Genomic DNA, 21,176 nt, shown 5'->3' with positions numbered 1-21,176 from the left:
TATGCACAAATTCATGCTGAGACTACAGTAATCTCGCCTAATGAAAATCCTAGCATAACAAAGAAGGGTTCAGGGCAATCAACATGCACCAGAATCCTAGCCTGAATATTCGTCCCCAGAAATGCTGATTCCAGAAGATTATTTCTCTGACCAAACCTCAGCAATGTGCATTCGATTTGCATCATCTATAAGATAAATGTGTGCCTCCTAGAATGCATATTGCATTTTCCTCTAACAAAGTGAATCTTTTACCAGTTTTGGGGAAACTCTCAGCAAGAGCTGCAGCAAGAAAGGAAAAAATACATGAATATGCAAAAAGGATAAAAACAACCATAAGAAAGCAGAAAAACTCCTGCCCTCCACACCGCTTGGAGCTTGGAAATGGACAAAAAAGACTTTGAGAGAGCTGTCCCTTCGTGATGCACAGGGGAGAGAAATGCCCCACCTGTCTCATCTGACGCTGTTAGCCTGCTTCAGGGCCAATCTGATATTTGCTTCTAGATTTTCTACGACTGAATTTTAATTATGGAATAAATTCTCCTTATTAATCAAAAAAGCTAATTCATTTAAAACATGCGGGACTCCTGGAACCCTCATCAGGCAACCCAAAATATCCCTTTGTGCCTCTTCAGGTCCAGGCCCAGATGATCCCCCAGAAGGAAATGTGCCCTCAGCCCAGGGATGCTCAGCATGGGCTCCCCCATCCCCTCGGGGCCCCGCCGCTGGGCACAGCAGCCCCTGCCTGGCTCCTGCCTGCCCACACCGTGGCCATCCATGGCTGCTCCTGGGCACGGAGCTCAGCCACTGCTGGTGCTGGGTGGGCTTTGCTGCTGCTACCACACGAACATAACTGTGAAAACTCCAACTCTTTATTTGAATATAAAATGTGGGCCACGCCCTGCCCTGCCAGGCAAGGGCTGCCCACCTTCAGTCCAGGCCGGGGAACAGGACCAGGGGGCTCAGGGGCAGAGGTTCTCGTTGAGGAGCGGTGGGTTTTGGGATGGCCTCGTGACACTGCTGCAGCCACGGCAGGGTAGATAGGGGCAGAAGTGGAGAGCTGAGGTCATGGCTCAAATTCTCGCTGCCTGCGTTGTTAGGCTGGTCTTCTGGAGATGGAGAGGAGCACCTGTGTAGAGAGGAGGTGGCTGAGGCCCCAGCTGCCAGTGGCACACAGGGACCCTCCTGCACAGCTGGGCCCAGTCCTGGCCTCCACGGCTGCTCCTGGACATGGAGCTCAGGCAGTGCTGCTGCCAGGTGGGCTTTGCTGGTGCTACCTCCCAGGCACTCGCGTGACAGCTGCATCTCTTTATTGCAGCAGAAGAGCTGATTTGGGAAGTGCTCTGCTGCCCCATGTCTTCAGCCCCACTAGCTGCCCACACCCACAGTGGCACTGGGCCGCCCCCAGAAAACTGTCGAATCTGGGCTGTGGCTGCAGGGCACAGCTGCTCTACAGCACAGGTGGACTGCCTTGGGGGTAGGACTGCACTGAGGGTAGGGACAAGGAACAGGGTGAGGTCTGCTCTATGATTTCCGAAGGTGATTACTCTACAGACCATCAGGGGCAGGCCAACACTGCACTAAAGGCATACACCCTTCCAAACTTGGCAGGGTCCCAGGGGAGGATCCAATCTTTAGCCAATTGGGAGAAACTGAGGGTGGAACACCAGGCGGGGAATACAAGGTTTAAACCAATTGGGGATTACAGGGGAGGGGAAGAACTTAAACAAACCAATGGGGTTCCGAAGGATACAAAATTGATAGGAAAATTTCTAGAGCAAGGGGCAAGCTTGGAGAGGGACTGACATGCAATGGGAGGAGGAACAGTGAACAAAAGGGCAGGTCTTTGGGGAAATGGACAAGTGGAGCAAAACCAACACATGGGGTAAAGGAGCAAGCCCTTGGTAATAAAATATGCTATAACAATAGAAAATAAGGGGAGAGGTATAAAACTGACTGCTAGGACCGAATTACAATCAAAGACATGAACTGCAGTGCCGAAACTCTGAGTTGAGGTTCAGTTGAGCACTTCCAAATAATTTCCTGGCAGAAACAGATAGCCAGACTTGCCCTTATCACATGCAAACAGAGGGTTCCCCAACAGCAACCCATTCTGAGGCTCTTCTGGGAATGGGAAACACGTGTTGTGGGGTCGGCCGCATCTGTGGGAGCAATGGGGAGCGTGAGCCCGTGCTGTGCTGCACTGCTGAGCTGGCAGCACGGTGGATACGGGCAGGACGTTCTCTGTTTCCCCCAGAGCTGGGGCCTGCAGGCACCTTGCCGGCCCTTGGCACAGGCTGTGCCAGCCAACAAAGCCCAGCAGGCCGGGAGGAGAGCCCGGGGGCAGCGCAGCTACTTGGGCAGTGGCTGCTGCCAGGGACACGGGCCAAAGCCATCCCTGAGCAGCCACTGCCACCTCTGGCCCTCCCTAACAAATTCTAGGTTACATCTGTGAATTGCATGCTGCACTTTCCTTCATGTTTTTCCCAATACCAGGACGTTTCTATGTATAGTAATGCCCTTGAGAATCTCTGATTATTTTAAGGTTTTATTTTCTTTTTTTTTTTTTTTTTTAGTTGAGACAGATGAAACAGCCTTATTGGTCTTAGTTTTGGCAGGTCTGTTTTTTTTCTTTGCATGATGGTTTACTTATTATCTACATTTAAGCTTGTTTTTATTTATGGGTTTTTTGTTCCCCAAGCAATTATTTTGACAGTCTTTTGTTCACTTCTTACTTAATGTTCCATAGATGAATAGTTTGGACTCTCTTTTTATAGTAATATGAAGATCTGAGAAAGCTCTATTTTTAATTTTGATAACATTCTCTCTCCCCGCTCCTAGCTTTCACAATGATCGTTTTTGAAACATCACTGAGGATAGACAGAGTTATTTGGGAAATAACCAATAGGCTTGGCTTAACCTGGGTATTGGATTATTATTTTCAGTGCTATAAACCTACATTGCTTCAAGGTTCACACCACGGTCCTGATTTGTGGCTCAATGCATGGATGACTGAATTAAAAGAATGTTTGTGAGGCAGCTGAAGAGCTTAGACCTCAGCGATTAAAATTCCTGGGAGGAGGAGGTGGAGGAAGAAAGGATAAAATCCTGATTCAAAGGGTTTTTTCTCACTTCTAGTATGCCAGAAGTATGGTAGACTACACCTGTATTCAAATGGCATTTACTTACAGAACAACTCTCTACAGTGTCAGACTCCAGGAGAAATGACTCAACACTTTGCCTCCCAATGCATCAGCTTTAATTCTAGTGAGAGGTAGGCCTTAATTACAGTCCGATTAGAGCAAATCAACAAAGCAGTCTTGCCATTGTGAGAGTGGCAAGAGGAATTTGCTTGTGAACAGATGAATATGTCCCACTCAGTAATGAACAAAATTTGCCCTGACTTGGAAGAAAGTAGACAAGGAGCAATGCAGTATTTGGGTTTTATTCAGGGATAAATGGGGCAAGAAGCTGTAACAACTTACCTGTTTTACAGAACACAAGTACTGATATGGCCAATAATGAACCCACATGAAGGGATCTTCAGGACATTCCTTTATTTCTCTAACCAGGAATGGGCAGCAAAATGCTGGCATTTATCTGAACTGGAAGCCGTGTTCCTCTCCTTTTTCTCCTTGAGCACACTGAGTGTTATTTGCAGACTTCACTGTCCAGCCCATCAATCCTCTCATGGCCAATTGCTAAATGGCACAAGTACCAAAATACAGGTGCCAGCATAATCAGCCCAGCACTAATGCAGCACTGCTTTGATGGTGCACAGGAGCACAGAATGGCTTGGGTTGGAAGGGACATTTAAAGGCCATCTTGTCCCAATGCCCTGCAATGAGCAGGGGACACCTTGAACTAGGTCAGGTTGCTCAGAGCAGGAGCTTGAATGTCTGCAGGGATGGATGTCCACCTCTCTGGGCAACCTGTGCCAGGGTTTCAAAAGCAATAGTGTAAAATATGTGTTTCTTTCATCTAGTCTGAATTGACCATCTTTTAGATTAAAACCATTCCCTCTCTGTATGGTCACAAAAGGCTTTACTAAAAATTCAGTCCCGTCTCTTTACAAGCCCCCAGAAGACACTGAAAGGCAGCAATCAGGTGTCCCTGGAGTCTTCTCTCTTCCAGGCTGAACACTGCCAGCTCTCCCAGCCTGTGTCTCCAAAGCAGAAGGGCTCCAGCCCTCAGAGCATTTTGTCCCTCCTCTGGACTAGATCTCACGGGACCATGTCCTTCCTGTCTTGGGGACCCAGAGCAGGATGCAGTACTCTGTCGTGGGAGAGGTCGAGACACTACAAGGCAACACAGTCCATTTCCAGAAGGCTTCAAACCCTGTTTTTATTCTAGCCTGCATGCTTTTTCTCCATTCTTACAAAGCTCTTAAGTTTATACTTTACTTATTGGTCACGAGATACAAACAAAATACTCATTGAAATAGGGAGTTGCAGGTTTCTCTTATTTATCCTTCTTTCTTTCTTGGTTTCTATGTCAACAACCTTGGTAGAAAATTCTTTCAGGGGTTAGCATGGATCCTCTTATCAAACTTCTCGATGGGTCACAGAGGTCACTGTAAAACGTCTTCCACAGTACTCCAGGTGGGGTCTCACCAGAGCAGAGAGGTGGAATCACCTCCTTCAACCTGCTGGGCACTCTCCCTTGGATGCACATGGCTGCCTCATGTCCAGCCTCTCTTCTAGCAGCAACCCCAAGTCCTTGGTGGAGCTGCTCTCCATCCCTTCATGCCCCAGCCTGTGAGATCAGCTGAGCTGGGACTGTGTCACAGCCCTTGGGCAGAGCAGCTGGGCAGGATGAGCTCACTCCCGAAGAAGGCAGATCCAGCTCCCGAAACAACTGCACCCTGGTCATGAGCTCACAGCAGGCTCTGAGGTCCCAGAGGTGCCAGAGCCCCGTGGTTGCACAGCAGCACAAGGAGCCAGCAGTCAGTCCCTGAGCACAACTGTTGCGGCAGCAGCGACGGTGGCAGCAGCGGTGCTGACGTTGGGACAGCGGTGTCGGGACAGCGGTGGCAGCAAGAGCTGCGGGACTGGCAGAGGGCAAGGCAGCATGGCCCTTGCTCTGCGCCTCCTACTCCTGCTGCTCCTGGCCGTGGCCCTGCCTGCCAGGGCTGCCCAGGCTGCTCCACTGCAAGCGCGGGGAGCAGGTGAGCCGGCAGCCTGGCTGCCCTTTCCCGGGACAGCGCTCCCTGCTCCCCGGGAAGCGCTGGGGATGGTTTTGCCCAGGGCTTTGGGGAGGGGTTCCTCTGTGGGAGGGAGGGAGGGAGGGAGGGAGGGAGGGAGGGAGGGAGGGAGGGAGGGAGGGAGGGAGGGAGGGAGGGAGGGAGGGAGGGAGGGAGGGAGGGAGGGAGGGAGGGAGGGAGGGAGGGAGGGAGGGAGACCCCAGGGGCCTGGGGCTTCCTCAGTTTCCACTCCAAGGATGTTCCACAGAGCTAGGAAATAGTGTGGAGAGTGACCGGAGCAAGGCCATAGCTCCCCAGCCCCTGGTACTGCTTTGGTCATGGCCGTTGACATCTGGCTCCCATGGCCTTATCCGACCCATCCTCATGAAGAGGAACTACCTTTCTCTAATGTCCTCGAAGAGACAAGACCCAAGATACAGAAGACAAAAAATCCCTGGAGGCAGCCAAACATCTGGACCAGATGATGAGTGCACAGGTGAGACGCCATGGTCAGTGCATTTCCCTCCCTTGGTCAGTGCAATTCCCTCCCTTTCAGTGCCCAGATCCCTAAGGCAGAAGGAAATTCCGGTACACCATGGAAACACTTCTGATCTGTGCTCCCTTCTAGGTGAGGGTGCTGGGATGGCTTCTCCAGGAGCGGGGATGGAAGATGATTTGGAGCCCTTGGGAATTTCTGCAGGTTAGTTCACCAGTTTCCCTCAGAGAATAATTATTGTAATCCTGGAAGAAAAAGGTGACAGAAGCTTCTCTGGCTGTTGAGTTCCAGGTGTGTCTGCAGGGAGGACTTTTCAAGCCCCAGGGCTGGATGCTGCACACAATCCCCGCTCCCATGGCAGGGGTGAGTAGTGTGTCCCTGCTGACACCGCAGGCTGAGTCCTATTTTTGTGGGATCCATCCACACGAACTGGAAGTACTTTTAAGGTCCTCCAACAGGCAGTACCAAAGAGGAGACAGTAAGTTCCTGGAGTCAGCAAAACATCTGGGCCAGATGCTGAGTGACCTGGAGAGATGCTGTGGTGGGTGCATTTCCCTCATGCTTCCCCTGGGACTCAGCAGACGGGGGCTTTGGCTGCACATCTGGACACGCTGTGCCCGGCACAGTGGGAAGGGATCCATGGCAGCCTCACTGCCCCGCTGCTGCTTTCACGCCCTGCAGGGCTGCTTCCCAGCCTGGCCTGGCTGCAGCTTCTGCCCAGCCTCTGCAGGAAGGCATTTGGCATCTGCTGACACGGTGCCCAAACTGCACCATAGGCCATGCCCACCCTGAGATCCTCTACAATTTCCCAGTCTCCAGGCAGATCAGGAGGGGTGGTGCTTTGGAGAAGGGAGGGGCCTGTCCAATCCCAAAAGCTCATCTGATTTCCTCATCCTTGTCCATGACATTCACACATTTAGCTTCTGAAGATGACACCTCCCCAATGGGGAACTGTCCCATCTGATCCATCTGTCCCTTTCCTTTCTCCAGCGATTACCCAAAACTTGGCACAGAAGGTGGCTGATCCAGGAGGAAGCAGTGGCTCAGTGGCAGCCTCTTCTGCAGGAGAACAGGCAGTTCCAGGCACTGGCACAGCAGGTGATGCCTCCAGTGTCTCCTGAGAGGGCCTGAGCCTGTCCCCTGGCGCTGGGGGAGCTGTGACGGGGCAGGGAGTGCAAGGGCTGGCAGTGGCTGCTCAGGGATGGCTTTGGCCCTTGTCCCTGGCAGCAGCCGCTGCCCAAGCAGCTGCGCTGCCCCCGGGCTCTCCTCCCGGCCTGCTGGGCTTTGTTGGCTGGCACAGCCTGTGCCAAGGGCCGGCAAGGTGCCTGCAGGCCCCAGCGCTGGGGGAAACAGAGAACGTCCTGCCCGTATCCACCGTGCTGCCAGCTCAGCAGTGCAGCACAGCAGGGGCTCACGCTCCCCATTGCTCCCACAGATGCAGCCGGCACCACAACACAACTGCCCGATGCCCAGAAGGGCCTCGGAAGGGGCTTCTGTAAGGAAGCAGGGTGCTGGGCAGGGTTAATGGCAGGCCTGCTTTGTTTGGAGTTTATCTTCATCTTATGCTGTGTCCAAATTCATTTTTACTGGAAGAGAAAATGGTGAGTGCTTTCTTCATCTTTTCCTGAAACAGCTTCTTATGAAGATCTAATGCAGACAGGAAACATTCACAGGGAGGCTGCAATAGAGTTGTGGCCAGGCTATGATTGTCCAAAGAACTCTGCTGCTGCCCAGTGCTTCCATTGGCCTCTCAATTGCTGGGCCTTGTCCTGGGGGCCCCGTTGGGGCTGCAGCCAGAGCTGGCTCCCACTGAGGCTGCCTGGCCAAGAGCAGCCCCAGGGGCACAGGGCAGAGGCAGAGGGAGGTGGGGAGGAGAAAGAGCAGGGCCGAAGTTGCCCTTGAATGTCAGAGGCGCTCTGGGGCCCGCTCCTGGCCAGGGACCCTGCCCAGAGCCGTGCCCTCCTGGCCGGGGCCTTGAGGGGCAGCTGTCCAGCTGGGCCCAGCTGTGCACGAGGGTCCCTGTGTGCCACTGGCAGCTGGGGCCTCAGCCACCTCCTCTCTTCACAGGTACTCCGGTGCATATTCAGAAGACGCACCTAAAAACAGAGGCAATGAGAACCTGAAACTTTATCCGAGCTCTCCACTTCTGCCCCTATCTGCCCTGCCGTGGCTGCATCCCCGCCATGAGGCCGTCCCAAAACCCACCCCTCCTCAACGAGACCCTCTCCCCCTGAGCCCCCTGGTCCTGTTCCCCGGCCAGGACTGAAGGTGGGTAGCCCTTGTCTGCCAGGGCAGCGCTTGGCCTATATTTTATGTTCAAATAAAGAAATTGAGTTTTTGCAGCTACGTCTGGGTGGGTAGCAGCAGCAAAGCCCACCCGGCACCAGCACTGACCGAGCTCCATGCCCAGGAGCAGCCATGGATGGCCACGGTGTGGGCAGGCAGGAGCCAGGCAGGGGCTCACAGGCATATTTTGGGGTCCCTGCTGAGGGGTGCAGGGATCCCTTATGAGGCACAAAGGAGTATGGATGGCCTCTCCTAAGGTGTGCAGGGATCCCTCATGCGTTGGGCAGCAGGGTTAAATTTGAGGGGGTTTTTTACTCTTCTCAGCACAGCACAGGGACACTTGGCCGAGGTTTTGCCAAGCTGGGAGAAAGCCTCTTGCAAAGGCTTGGGCCCAGCCTGTGGGCACAGCGGGCGGGCGCAGCCCATCCCCTGGGCCAGTCCGGGCTGCTCGGGCCGGGCCGGGCCGGGCCAGGCTCGGGCCCCGGCAGGGAAGGGCCGCAGCCCTGGGCTCTGCTGAGGCTGCTGAGCTCCGGCCTGCCCTGTGCTGCAGCCCAACACATTGACAGCCATGGCCGTGCCCTGGGCCACCGCAGGCACCCGGGGCTACAGCTGAGGCCGCGCCTTCTGCCACTGAAGGGAGGCTGGCTCTGTTCCCTCGCAGGGCACAGCTTAGCTCCCAGCACCTTTGTGAACCTGCCTGCTGGGCAAGTGCTGGGGGGCAGAGAGTTCCAACCCTTCTCACTGGGAAGTGTGTCTGGTGGTGTAGGGATTTTAAATTATTTCCCTCTAAATTTGTGTCCTGGCAGAGGGTTAAGTTTGGTCGCTCTCAGTAGGGCGCTTTTCTTCTTGGCAATCAGTGGGGCTTCAATGCAGCCAGAGTTGAAGGAGGATCTCTGGCCGCTTGAGCTGTGGTTGTGGGACTGGCTTCATCCTTCCTTTGGCTGTGATTTGCACTGGTGCTTGTGCAGGCATTTTACAGTAACTGGCTTCAGTTCCTTCCTCTTGCCACCAAAAACTGAGAATAAACCTCTTTAACACCACTGTAGTATTAAGAGGCAGGCCTTACTTTCTTGACTTGCTGGATGCACAGGCCAATGGCATCACAGGGCCTTCTTGGTGGGGTCTTCAGATACCCTGGTGGTCACAGAAGAAGGAAGCTGAATTTTCTGGGAAAAAGATAGTTTCCCATGTGTGGAAAAGAATAACCTGTCACTTCCCCATCCCTTTCTTTGTAAAGTGATACAGGCAAGTGCGTTTATATATCTCTATCTGCTTTGTCTATCTATCTATCTATCTATCTATCTATCTATCTATCTATCTATCTATCTATCTATCTATCATCTATCATACTAATCTATTGTGGTGTTGCATTTTATTCAAATTGTATGCTCTGTCTCAAAAATGTACCCCTCAAAAATATATGGTTTATTCCAAGCTGTGTTCCTCTCCTGAAGTCTCATGGATCTGCAATCCCATTGGCCCAAATCTTATTTCGCACCTACTTTGAATTTCCCTCTTAAGCTGTGTGAGGAAGACCAGATGTTCTCATGGCCCATCTCTCCCCTAGGCTCGTCCTCTCTCCCCCTCCCTTTCCCTTTCTCCCTTCTGCCTCTGAAACTATGTTACATCCGGGGCTGGGACCCCCAATAAACCCTCATCTAATCAGCACCCTCAGAAGCCGTGTGGAGTCTCCTCTCTGGAGAGCTGGAAAAGAATACAAAGAATATATCTTTGGTATAGCAAAGCTTGAGTGCAGGAGCAAACCTGAACTGTGATTTCCTTCTTGCTAGACATATGCTGGCTTGTTTAGATTGACTTTGAACTGAAATCCTGCAAAGCTGGAAAATGACTTGTGGCCATCACTCTGATTTCCTTAAAAGCCCCTTTTTTTCATTTTAATGTTTTTCATTTCTGGTGGCTGGTAAATTCCTTTCTTTCTTAAGCTGTGTCCTGGCAATACTGGAGGTAGAAAATAACCATAATACTGCATTATTTTAGATACTTGATAATTTTCTTGTGAAATTTTATGGCAGTATCTCCTGCCTAAAACTGCCTCAAAACTAAAGCAGCAGGTCAGCTACTGAACACGACTCACTGCATAGCTGCAGCTCATGTTTCTACAGTGGAAGTGGCTTTTTGTTCTTCTGCATGGGTATGAAACACTACCAATTGAAAGGCTCCTTACAGAGCAAAGAGCCTTGTTTAGTGGAGCCTGGACTTTGGGATGCTGGTAGCTGTTTGATCAATACCCAGCAAACTGCCAAAATTATTTTTTGTGACTACTCCCTCATGATTTTAGCTTGGCTTCTTTAGGAGATTCAATTTTCATTTAGAAATGGCACAGTGGAGCCAGTGCTGCCTCAGGAGAGGTGGAGCTGGGACAAATGGCTCATTGATTTTGATCTCAACAAAAAGCCACCTGAGCTCCACATGACAGCAACCCCACGGACTGGTAATGGATCCATTAAAAATAACTCATCACAGAGCTTTTCACTTGAAGCTCTGACTTATGGAGCTTGTTCAGTTCTGCCATGGAGGAAGGGAGTTTGAAGACAAAGAGGTTAACAAGGAGATCCATGTACAACAAAAGTGCTTCTATTTTAGCAAATTAAGTATCTTAGGATGTAAAACCACATCCATACCCCAGTCTTATCCCTCCATTTACCCAAATTCTTGGTCTTAATTCCTTTGTCAGTAGGAAAATATGACAGGGAAGTGTAGATCCTCCTTTCCTTCTTCAGCTGGACAGCTTGTAACCTCTTGTTCCACAAACAGGAGCAGACCACCAGGAATGTTGTCTTCAAACCATATTTTTGGAAAGTTTTCACTGTGTTTGTTTTTGTCCCGAAGTAACTGAGATTCATCAGAGTATTTACAAGCCTTAAAGGATGGATTTATTTGGGTTGCTAGAATCTTTCATATTTTATGACTTTTCTGCTGCACAAGAGCCTGGCACTTGCAGAACTCTTGCCCCATGCACTTCTCCAGTGCTTCTCGCAGAGAAGCTTTTGGAAGCACTCAGGAAAAGTGCCATGTTCGTGTGCGGGTTATAGAGCCCACAGGACAGGGAAATGTCTTTGCAGTGGGCACTGCCTTTTATTCCAAGGAGTTGTTATTGCTGTGGGCACTGGCTGTTGCTCCAACACCTGTGTCATTTATTCTACTGGAATCCTTGTGAAAAAGTTCTTCTTTGCCATCGAGATTTTTGATCTGAAACTGCCCAAAGTTTTCCATCTCACAGGTTTCTGATGCTGGTTTTTCGTTTCCAGTCTGTTGTTGGCCCATGAAGATGCTGCTTCGATTCTGAAGGCCCCCATACATGGGTACCAAGCTGAAAGTTCTCCAGTGCTCCACAGCAGCACAGTTATCCACAGGAGGGCCAAGAGCAGCTCCAGAAGCTCCAAGGGATTCTAACAGATGAATTTCTGTCCCTCAGGAAGGCAGGGCTGGGTCTGAAGTAAAGGGTCTAACCCTGCACCCACCACTGCATGGCAACAGCTGTCCCACACTTTGTGGAAGGCACATACATGTGACACTCTTAATTCAGCACTGGGTTAGTCAGTCTTATAAACCTCTTAAAAAAAAACCAGACCAGGCAAAAAATATTTATATTTTAGTTGGTTGGGGTATTTTTGGCTTTTTTTTTTTCTTGGTTCTTTGCTTTGGTGCTCAGAGATAATGAAGGAGATTTTCTGTTCAACTTGCCTGTCAGTATGCAGGGGGCATGAAAAGAAGATCAGTTTTTCACCAGCTGGTTAAGGAGTTCTAAAAGCAATTGTGCTGTCCCTAATCAGGGGGTGGGGGCACTTCTAACAGTCTGGATTGTCCCCACCTGTGTTTCCCTCCTTACCAAAGTGCTGTGTAGATCCAGAGCCTTGTGCCTTGGCCTGATGGTACAAAATCCACCCAATATCCATCTGTTTGCATAAATAAAGGCTTTGTTCTCATTAAGATGAAAAGCTGTATGGATAGCCTGCAGCTTATGTTCCTTTGTTGCCTGGACCCCAGTCAGTGCTGACATCTAAATGACTGACCAGCCCCAAGCTGCTCTTAAGACTGATTTGATCAAAGGCACTGAAGCTCTGTTGAGTGCAAGTTCTCCAGGAAAACAAGCACAGGAACTTGGATAATGTTGGTGACAGAAGCAGAGTGCAGAGTTGAACCTCTGAGGACACCTCACTGCTGCCTCCCCCCACCCTTTTATTTTTAATTCATTTGATATTCTGAGTGCCAGCTCTTGCATGAAGTAGGTCCTCAGCAAGGAGCTGCTGGGCCTCCTGGCTGTGTCCGTTTGTGCTCCCAGTGCTTCTGGTCTGGTTTGGCTGGGAAACTTGTCCATCCTGCCTCTGTGTTTTCTTCCTATCTTTCCAATGCACAGCCCTTTCCCGCTGCTTGGCATTTGAATACTCTGATTACTTCATTGGGTAACTTGCATCTTGCACTCCATGACATTAAATTGTGTTGCTCTGACGCTGTCCTATTCTGAGTTTCTGGAACACATTTCTAAGCCTTCCAGCTGTAGCCCAAGGGAAGCTGTTTCTGCCTTGCATCACAAAATTTGCAGATTTTTTGCAAAGACAGCCCGTTACAAAGGACTTGCTGTGTGCATTAACATCTGAGGGGCTGCTTTCAAAGACAGGCAAAAAACCCATGAACAAACAGCAAACCAACCAAACAACATATTTTTAAAAATTACTTTATTTTTACCTCTTATTTTTAATCTTTTCCAAACTGGCCTCCTTTTCCACTGCAGTGTTTTTCTTTGGACAGAAAAGCCCCCTTGCCAGATGATGCGACTTCACAGGAAAACAAAACTCACACACAATGCATATATGAAAGCTAAACGTAGAGATTCCCATTATCACAATCACCATCATTGATTTTCAGTGTATTTTGATGTCAGATTGTTTCCAGAAGGGTGAGAACAGTATCTCAGATCCCCTGGCTAGTTTGGTGTCATACCCACTTATTATCTCTCCTTTCTTATTATCTTTCCTTTCTGCACTTCTGTAGTTGCTCTGCCCATTTGTTGCTCTTGGATCTCTGCCTCCTTCACCTGATTTTTACCTTTTTCTGGATTTGTGGGGATTTTTCTGTTGGTTTTGCTTTTTTCTTGGTGGTTGTTTTGTTTGCCTATTTTATTTGGTCCCTGTTAGAGAGCCTTTTGGGCAGATGCTGTGGCCTATGTGCACAACCCTGCAGATAAAAACCAATGGACATTCTGTGGATTTAGAAGCATGCTTGCCAACACTTCGGGTATGTGCCTGATAGCAGAAGCTTGCTGCCCTTGGACAGCCAGCCTGAGAAAGTTTGCCAACTGAAGAAGACGTGAAAGTACATGGTCTGAAGATTCTAGCAGAGGATGAGAAAATGTTCTACTGATATTGCTGACAAGCTGAGCTACATGACCAAGATATGTTTAAGAAATAGTCTTTGTTTTAGGTATAAGTGCTTTGTTAACCAATCAGATACTTTCCCATGTCGCTTGAACCCTGGAACCATATAAATGTACCCTGAAACTAACAGTAAATGGAGCATTGATCATACTTCTATGAGAACTCGATCTTTGACTCTGGAGGCCCCTCTTCCTTTTTCCCCCTACCCCTACTCTCTGTCTCCAGCAAGAGGTCCCGGTTGTGCTTTAGTTTTTTGTGGTTTTATTAATCTACTCAACAGCAGAATCAGCTTGTGATTTCTATTATGAAATTTTGATATACAGGTGTAGCACATAAAGGTTGTTTTTGTTTTTAAAGTCATCTCAGACACAGACCTGCAAGCTCCTGTGACTTTGAGAACTGAGTGCTCTCAGACAGCAAATTGTGCATGAATAGGAAACTTGTAGTTCCCGTCTCCATTACACACAGCAAAATGTAAAGTGGTTGGAATTGTTGTAGATAGAAATTGATCAAGCCAATTTAATAATAATAAATATATGTATATAATTTATTGTGTGACTGATATACAGGCTTGAGATCCACAATCAAAGGGACAGTGTTGAGCCTGGATGGACACTGGGTGAACACTGATCCGACCTCTATCGCATCAGACCCGCTCTGTTCACTAAGGCAGTCTGGTACAGTCAGGTTTTATACCCTTTCTGTTGCTTGAGGCAGCGTCTCTCTTGTTCTTTTCATGGTCAAACACATTCATGATGTCCTCTTTCTCCAAGTTGCACTGGACAATGTGGTTCCTGGCAAGCTGTGAATGCTGACAGTAGGGGGTACCTGGTATTGGGATACCAGTTCCCTGATAACTTCTGCTATCTCAATCTCAGTGCTTGATGAGCGTTGACCGCCCAGGTTTGGATTGTTTGAGAAATGATCCATCTCCTTCCCCAGATAGGTTCTTTTAATTGCAAATTAGATCCCTCCTCACTGCTGTCTGCAGTTTTGCAATGGCATGCAGCAGTCTCTAAGCATGAAGCAATTCCATGTGGATTTGAAAATGCTTTTGTGTATTTCTTTTAAACATTATAACATATCTTCCTCTCATATTCTACATAAGCACAAATTACCTATATCACATATTACAGAATGGTACCAATTCTAGCCTTTATTTTGCCTTCGTTTGCTGCCATGCATCAAACTGGGTCAGACTCATCAATGACCTGGGTTCTTCCAGGATGGGGTGTGCAAGGATGATCCCTCAGCTCATGTGTGGACCTGGTGTGCACCAGGCCAGAGACGTGAGTGTCATCCATAGCCAGCCCCTGTCTGCCAAGAGAACAGGGAGCTGCAGCTCTGAGGAACTCAGGGGTGAGGCAGCAAACAGCCCAAATGCCTAGTTTATATCAGTTACTGGTCAGGAGGATTTACTGCGGAGAGATTTTTATCTTCCTACCCAGAGCTGGAAAAAAAGAGCTCTCTCTCTGTGAAGAGACTCTTTTCAACAGGTTCCAGCTCTTCTGCTTGTCTAAATTAAAAGTAGAGCCAAACTCTTCTGTTGGTCACATCAAACCAACATAAGTTTCAGGAGTCTGTGGAAGACATAAGAGTGTCAACATTATTTCATTTTATAATACTTACAGTCTTCTAATTCAGCCATGGGATAATTAGGCCATCACTCACTATATCAAATAACTGGAAAAAGCACTGGAAAAGAAGTTTTTTTACAACTAAGTTTTAAAAACTAATGAATGCATTTCATAAAGAAAACCATGTAGTAAGAATACAGTAATTTAAACATCTCAAAGCTCTTTGATAATGGAGCCCTGAACCCCAGTCATGTGCAGTGCAGCCTCGGCTGTCCCTTTGAGGCCAGACAACTACCAAGGCTCAGGGCTGGGATGAGCCTTCGCCCAAAACCAGCTCCAAGACTGACTGGGATTCAATCCAGAGCAGGGCTGACACAAAGAGCAAAGTCTCAAGGCCAAAGCCAAACCTTCATCATGTTGGATTTGTTTTCACACTGATCTGGAGCAAATTTGCCTGACCTGCAACAACACTCTTACTGTAAAACTTTACATGAGCTACTAAATAAGCACTGTCCTGTCCTGTCCTGAGCTGTGCTGCCCAAATACTGTGGAGAACTTGCTCTGCCTCTGCCCTGTGCCCCTGGGGCTGCTCTTGGCCAGGCAGCCTCAGTGGAAGCCAGCACTGGCTGCAGCCCCAGCGGGCCCCCAGGACAAGGCCCAGCAATTGAGAGGCCAATGGAAGCACTGGGCAGCAGCAGAACCCTCAGCAGAGATATTTGGACAGCCATGGACTGGCCACAGCTCCACTGCAGCATGACTCCCAGTGAGGCTACCTATGCAGGAGCAGAGTTATAAGAAAACTGTGGAGAAAAATCAACAACTGACTGTCTGAGCCCGTACAGTTTGCGAATGCCAAGATAGCAGCCTATCAGCACAAGTGGCACAGTGAACACTGTCACCACTGTGCCTATCATGCAGGTCCTGAACACATCCTGGGGGCAGACAATTCTTGGGAAGCGCACTGGATCCGGGGCATATATTCCTGTTTCATTGATAACGTCTGTGGGAGCAATGGGGAGCGTGAGCCCGTGCTGTGCTGCACTGCTGAGCTGGCAGCACGGTGGGTACGGGCAGGACGTTCTCTGTTTCCCCCAGAGCTGGGGCCTGCAGGCACCTTGCCGGCCCTTGGCACAGGCTGTGCCAGCCAACACAGCCCAGCAGGCCGGGAGGAGAGCCCGGGGGCAGCGCAGCTTCTTGGGCAGTGGCTGCTGCCAGGGACACGGGCCAAAGCCATCCCTGAGCAGCCACTGTCACCCCTGGCCCTCCCTGCCCCGTGACAGCTCCCCCAGCGCCAGGGGACAGGCTCAGGCCCTCTCAGGAACACTGGAGCAATCACCTGCTGTGCCAGTGCCTGGAACTGCCTGTTCTCCTGCAGAAGAGGCTGCCACTGAGCCACTGCTTCTTCCTGGAACAGCCACCTTCTGTGCCAGCTTTTGGGTCATCACTGGTGAAAGAAAAGGGACAGATGGATCAGATGGGACAGTTCCCCATCAGGGAGGTGTTGTCTTCAGAAGCTAACACTGGTGAAAGTCATGGACAAGGATGAGGAAATCAGATGAGCTTTTGGGATTGGACAGGCCCCTCCCTTCTCCAAACCACCACCTCTCGTGATCTGCCTGGAGACTGGGAAATTGCAAGGGATCTCAGGGTGGGCATGGCCCATGGTGCAGTTTGGGCACCGTGTCAGCAGATGCCAAATGCCTTCCTGCAGAGGCTGGGCAGAAGCTGCAGCCAGGCCAGGCTGGGAAACAGCCCTGCAGGGCGTGAAAGCAGCAGCGGGGCAGCGAGGCTGCCATGGATCCCTTCCTGCTGTGCCGGGCATGGCGTGTCCAGATGTGCAGCCAAAGCCCCCGGCTGCTGAGTCGCAGGAGATGGCTGAGGGAAACCACGACAACTCTCCGGTTCACTCAGGATTTGGTCCACTTGTTTGGATTCCTCCAGGGACTTACTCTGATTTGTAGGTTTTTTCCTTCCTCCTTGAGTACCTTAAGAGGAAGTATTTCCATTTCTCCAGAAATGGATTCCACAGAACCAGGGCACAGCCTGTGGCGTCAGCAGGGAAGCACTACTCACCCCTGCGATGGGAGCGGGGCTTTTGTGCAGCAACCAGCCCTGGAGCTAGAAAAGTCTTCCCTGCAGACACACCTGTAACTCAACAGCCACAGAAGCTCCTGTCACCTGGTTCCTGACAGTTTGTCAATGATTATTCTCTGAGGGGAAGTTGAGAACTTACCTGCAGAGGCTCCCAAGGGTTCCAAACCATCTTCCATCCCAACTGCTGGAGAACCTATCCCAGCAACCTCACCTAGAAAGGGAGCATAGATCAGACCCATTTCCATGGTGTGCTGGGATCCCCCTCTGCTTTTGGGAACTGGGCACTGCAAGGGGGTCGAGTAAGGCTGCGGGAGGCAGATGTCAATGGACAAGGCCAAAGCTGCACAGGGGCCTGGGGAGCTCTGGGCTGGCTCCTGGTCACTCTCCACCCTCTTTGCAGGCCCTGTGAAACATCCCTGAAGGGGCAGGCACTGACACACAGCAGCAGAGAGGGCAGCTGAAGCCTCAGCAGGGCTCAGGCTCAGAGGCACAGCAATTACCTCCTGGGCCTGTGCCTGGCATCGCCTCCCTTCCTGCAGCAGAGGCTGCCAATGAGCCAATGCTTCCTCTGGGAAGCTCAGTCTTCAGCAAGGCATTTCGTTTCATATCTGCAGAACGAAAAAGGAACTGGTGGATTAGGTGCAGATGTTCCCCTTTCTGGGAGTTGGAATCTTCAGGAGACAATACTGGTCTAACTGATGGATAAGGATCTGGAAATCAAAAAAACTTTTGGGATTGGACAGGGCACTCTCTTGTCCAAGCAGCTGCCATTCCTGATCTGCCTGGAGACCGGGAAATTTCAGGGCATCTCAGGCCAATGGTGCAGTTTGGGCAGCCTGTCAGCTGATGCCAAATGCCTTCCTGCAGGGGCTGGGCAGAAGCTGCAGCCAGGCCAGGCTGGGAAACAGCCCTGCAGGGCGTGAAAGCAGCAGCAGGGCAGCGAGGCTGCCATGGATCCCTTCCCACTGTGCCGGGCACGGCGTGTCCAGATGTGCAGCCAAAGCCCCCGGCTGCTGAGTCCCAGGGGAAGGCTCAGGGAAATACACTCACCACGGCGTCTCTCCAGATCACTCAGCATCATGTTCCGAAGTTTGGCTGCCTCCAGCGACTTGCTTCCTCCTGTGTCTTGGTTCTTCCATCTAGGAGGACCTTAATGGAAAGTGATTCAATTTCTCCTTCAGGCCTGAGTGGCAGTGAGGGCACCTGGGTGACTGGTGCCCTCCAAGGCACTCCCTCAGCTCTGCCTCCCACTCAGGAGCACAGGTGGTTTCTCAGTGAGCTTTGCTTGGGTGGTATGTGCAAAGTGGTGAATTATTGGTGGATCAGGCTCTGATGTTGTACAGTTCAAGAAGCTGATGACATAGAGAGCCTTGCAAAGTCTTGCAACTGGAGAAATGATTTTTGTTTCTCTCTATTGCTGATTGAGGACTCTTTTGAGGGTTTGATGCGTCCTTTCTATGACGGATTGTCCTGTGGGGTTTGCAGGTATACCTGTCTTATCTTCTATTCCCCACTCACTGAAGAACTCTTTCAACTTGCGAGAGGTATAGGCAGGTCCATTGTCTGTTTTGATCTCCTTTGGTACTCCCAGGGTAGCAAAGGCCAGGAAAAAATGTTTTATGGTGTGCTGCGAGTTTCTCCTGTATGTGTTGATGCAAATACTGCTCCTGAAAATATATTGACCCATACATGCACATACTTTGACCTTCCAAAAGGTGCAAAGTGGGTTACATCTGTCTGCCACAGCTGGCAGCTGTTTAAACCTCTGGGACTGACTCCCGTCCCCATAGATTGTATCTGGTAGTTTTGACAGTTCGGGCATGTGGCAACAATAGCTTCTGCTTGATCTTTTGAATACTTGAACATTCTGATAAGGGCAGGCACATTTTGATGAAAAAATGAGTGTGACAGCTTTGCCTGGGCAAAGATGTTAGGGACATTAGCAGTCTCTATTGCCATGGCTAAGGTGTCTGCTTTCCTGTTCCCTTCTGGAATGAAACCTGGGAGGTCAGTGTGTGACCTCACGTGCATTATATGGTAAGGTTGTTTTCTGTGGGAAATTAAGTGTGTTAATGTAGAAATCAATTGGTATAACTTTGGATTGGAAACCTCTTTGAGAAGAGCATGTTCTGCTCTCATAGCTATGCCAGCAACATAAGCTGAATCTGTGACCAGATCAAAAGGTTCATTTTTGAATTTCTCAAAGGCTCTGACAACAGCTGCTAATTCTGCAATCTGTGGAGATCCCTCCACTATTTCCATGTCAGATTCCCAGTTTTGGGTCTTAGGGTCTCTCCATGTCATTACTGACTTGTGGGATGACCCTGAGCCATCTGTAAAGATGGTTAGAGCTTTGAGAGGTGTTCTACTTTGGATTAATTTTGGGGTCAGATGAAAGGTTACATCACAATTAAAAAGCTTATGTTTTGGGATATGTACTGAAATTTGGCCTGTATAGCTGTCTAAGGCATACTGGAGATTTTCATTGGTCTGGAGCAAATGTTCCAGGTCCCCAGTGGTCACTGGCAAATATATGCATGTGAACTCACACCCTGCAAGGGAGCGGAGGTGAGTTCTAGCCTTTTTTATTAAATGTGCCATAATTTCTTGGAAGGTGGTAATTGTCTTTGTGGGTTGGTTATTTGTAAAGATCCATTCCAGTATTAGTAAAGGGTCTCGAAGTTGAGTGTCCCATTGGAAGATCAGTCCATAGAACCAAGGTGCTTTTCCCAGAATGACGAACTGGAAAGGCAGGCTGGGCTCAAAGCGATGGGCTTTGAGTGAAGACAGGGCTTCTTGGACCTTGGTGATGGTATCTCGGGCTTCTGCTGTAAGAGTGCATGGAGAGTCCAGATCCTCCTTGCCCCAAAGAAGGTTGAACAGTGGAGTGAGGTCCTCTGTTGTAATTCCTAGCAGTGGACGTACCCAGCTGATGGATCCGCACAGACTGTGTAAGTCTCTCAGAGTTTTTGGGTTGTCTCGGATGGCGAGCTGCTGGGGTACGATGGTCCTTTCCCGGATCTGGAGTCCAAGCTAAGTCCATGGGTTGGTGTACTGTATTTTGTCCTCACAGATCTCGAATCCTGCCTTTTCTATGGTTTCAATAGTCTTTTTAACTGCTTTGTCCAAGTAAGCTTTTCCTGATGCACAGACTAGGATATCGTGCATATAGTGATGGATGATTGCATCTGGGAATAGGTTCCGAACAGGAGACAGGATGTGAGCAACATACCACTGGTATAGAGTGGAACTGCATTCAAGTCCCTGAGGAAGATACAGCCAATGATATCTTTTGAGTGGAGCCTCTCTGTTAAGAGAGGGGACGGAGAAGGCAAACCGTGGGGCGTCCTGGGGATGCAGCGGGATGCTGAAGAAACAGTCTTTAATATCAATGATAGCAAGTGTCCAGTCTCTAGGCAGCATCGATGGTGAGGGCAGGCCAGGCTGGAGGGGACCCATGTCCTCGATGACCTCATTGATTTTGCGAAGATCGTGGAGGAGCCTCCACCTGTCAGTTCCAGGCTTTTGTAGTACGAAGACTGGAGAGTTCCAAGGGCTGGTGGTCTCTACAATGTGGCCTTTGGCGAGCTGTTCATCCACAAGGGCATGTAGTGTGCGCAGTTTGACTTTAGAGAGGGGCCACTGCTCGATCCAGATCGGGTTATGGCATTTCCAGGTGAGACGAGGAGTGTCTGGCAGTGAGCGCTCCTCAGTGGCCCCAGTTAGAATTCCGGACTGGGAATATACGTAGGGAAGCACCCCACTGGAATAAAATGTGCCTGCCATAGAGGATGATGGGGGCCCTTACCATGAACGGGCGGATGGTTGCCAACTTGCCTTCAGGCCCTTTGACGAGGATGTTGTACTTGCTCCGCATGGAAACTGTAGCTCCACCGATCCCTGTGATCATGCCTGCCACAGGTTGTAGCTCCCAGTGAGCTGGCCATTCTGAGCGGGCGATGATGGTCACGTCTGCACCGGTGTCCAGCACCCTGGTAGGTGGAACTTCTCTCCTCTGCAGGTAAGACCGCACTCGATGACAGGCTTACTCGGTCCCACAACTTGTGTCCACATTGCTGTGGGGTTGAGAGGAAGCTGTTCTCTGTGATTCTTAGGGAGTAAAAAGGCTTGTGCGAACGGAGTACCCT

General features: G+C 50.0%; 1 protein-coding gene across 1 annotated transcript in view; it reads left to right on the top strand.

The window, feature by feature from the left end:
- Window positions 1–1,798: 1,798 nt before the first annotated feature.
- The window catches only part of LOC135307652 (IQ motif and SEC7 domain-containing protein 2-like), a 98,856-nt gene continuing 79,478 nt past the window's right edge, over window positions 1,799–21,176 (top strand). The window contains exon 1 of the mRNA XM_064432057.1: window positions 1,799–1,882. Coding sequence (XP_064288127.1) covers window positions 1,852–1,882 — 31 coding nt within the window. The 5' untranslated portion in view covers window positions 1,799–1,851. The remainder of the gene's footprint in view (window positions 1,883–21,176) is intronic.

This window comes from Passer domesticus, chromosome 9 (genome assembly GCF_036417665.1).
Source record: "Passer domesticus isolate bPasDom1 chromosome 9, bPasDom1.hap1, whole genome shotgun sequence".
Classification (NCBI taxonomy): Eukaryota; Metazoa; Chordata; class Aves; order Passeriformes; family Passeridae; genus Passer; species Passer domesticus.
Note: the sequence above shows the minus strand (reverse complement) of the source record. Positions and strands in the feature narration are given on the sequence as shown.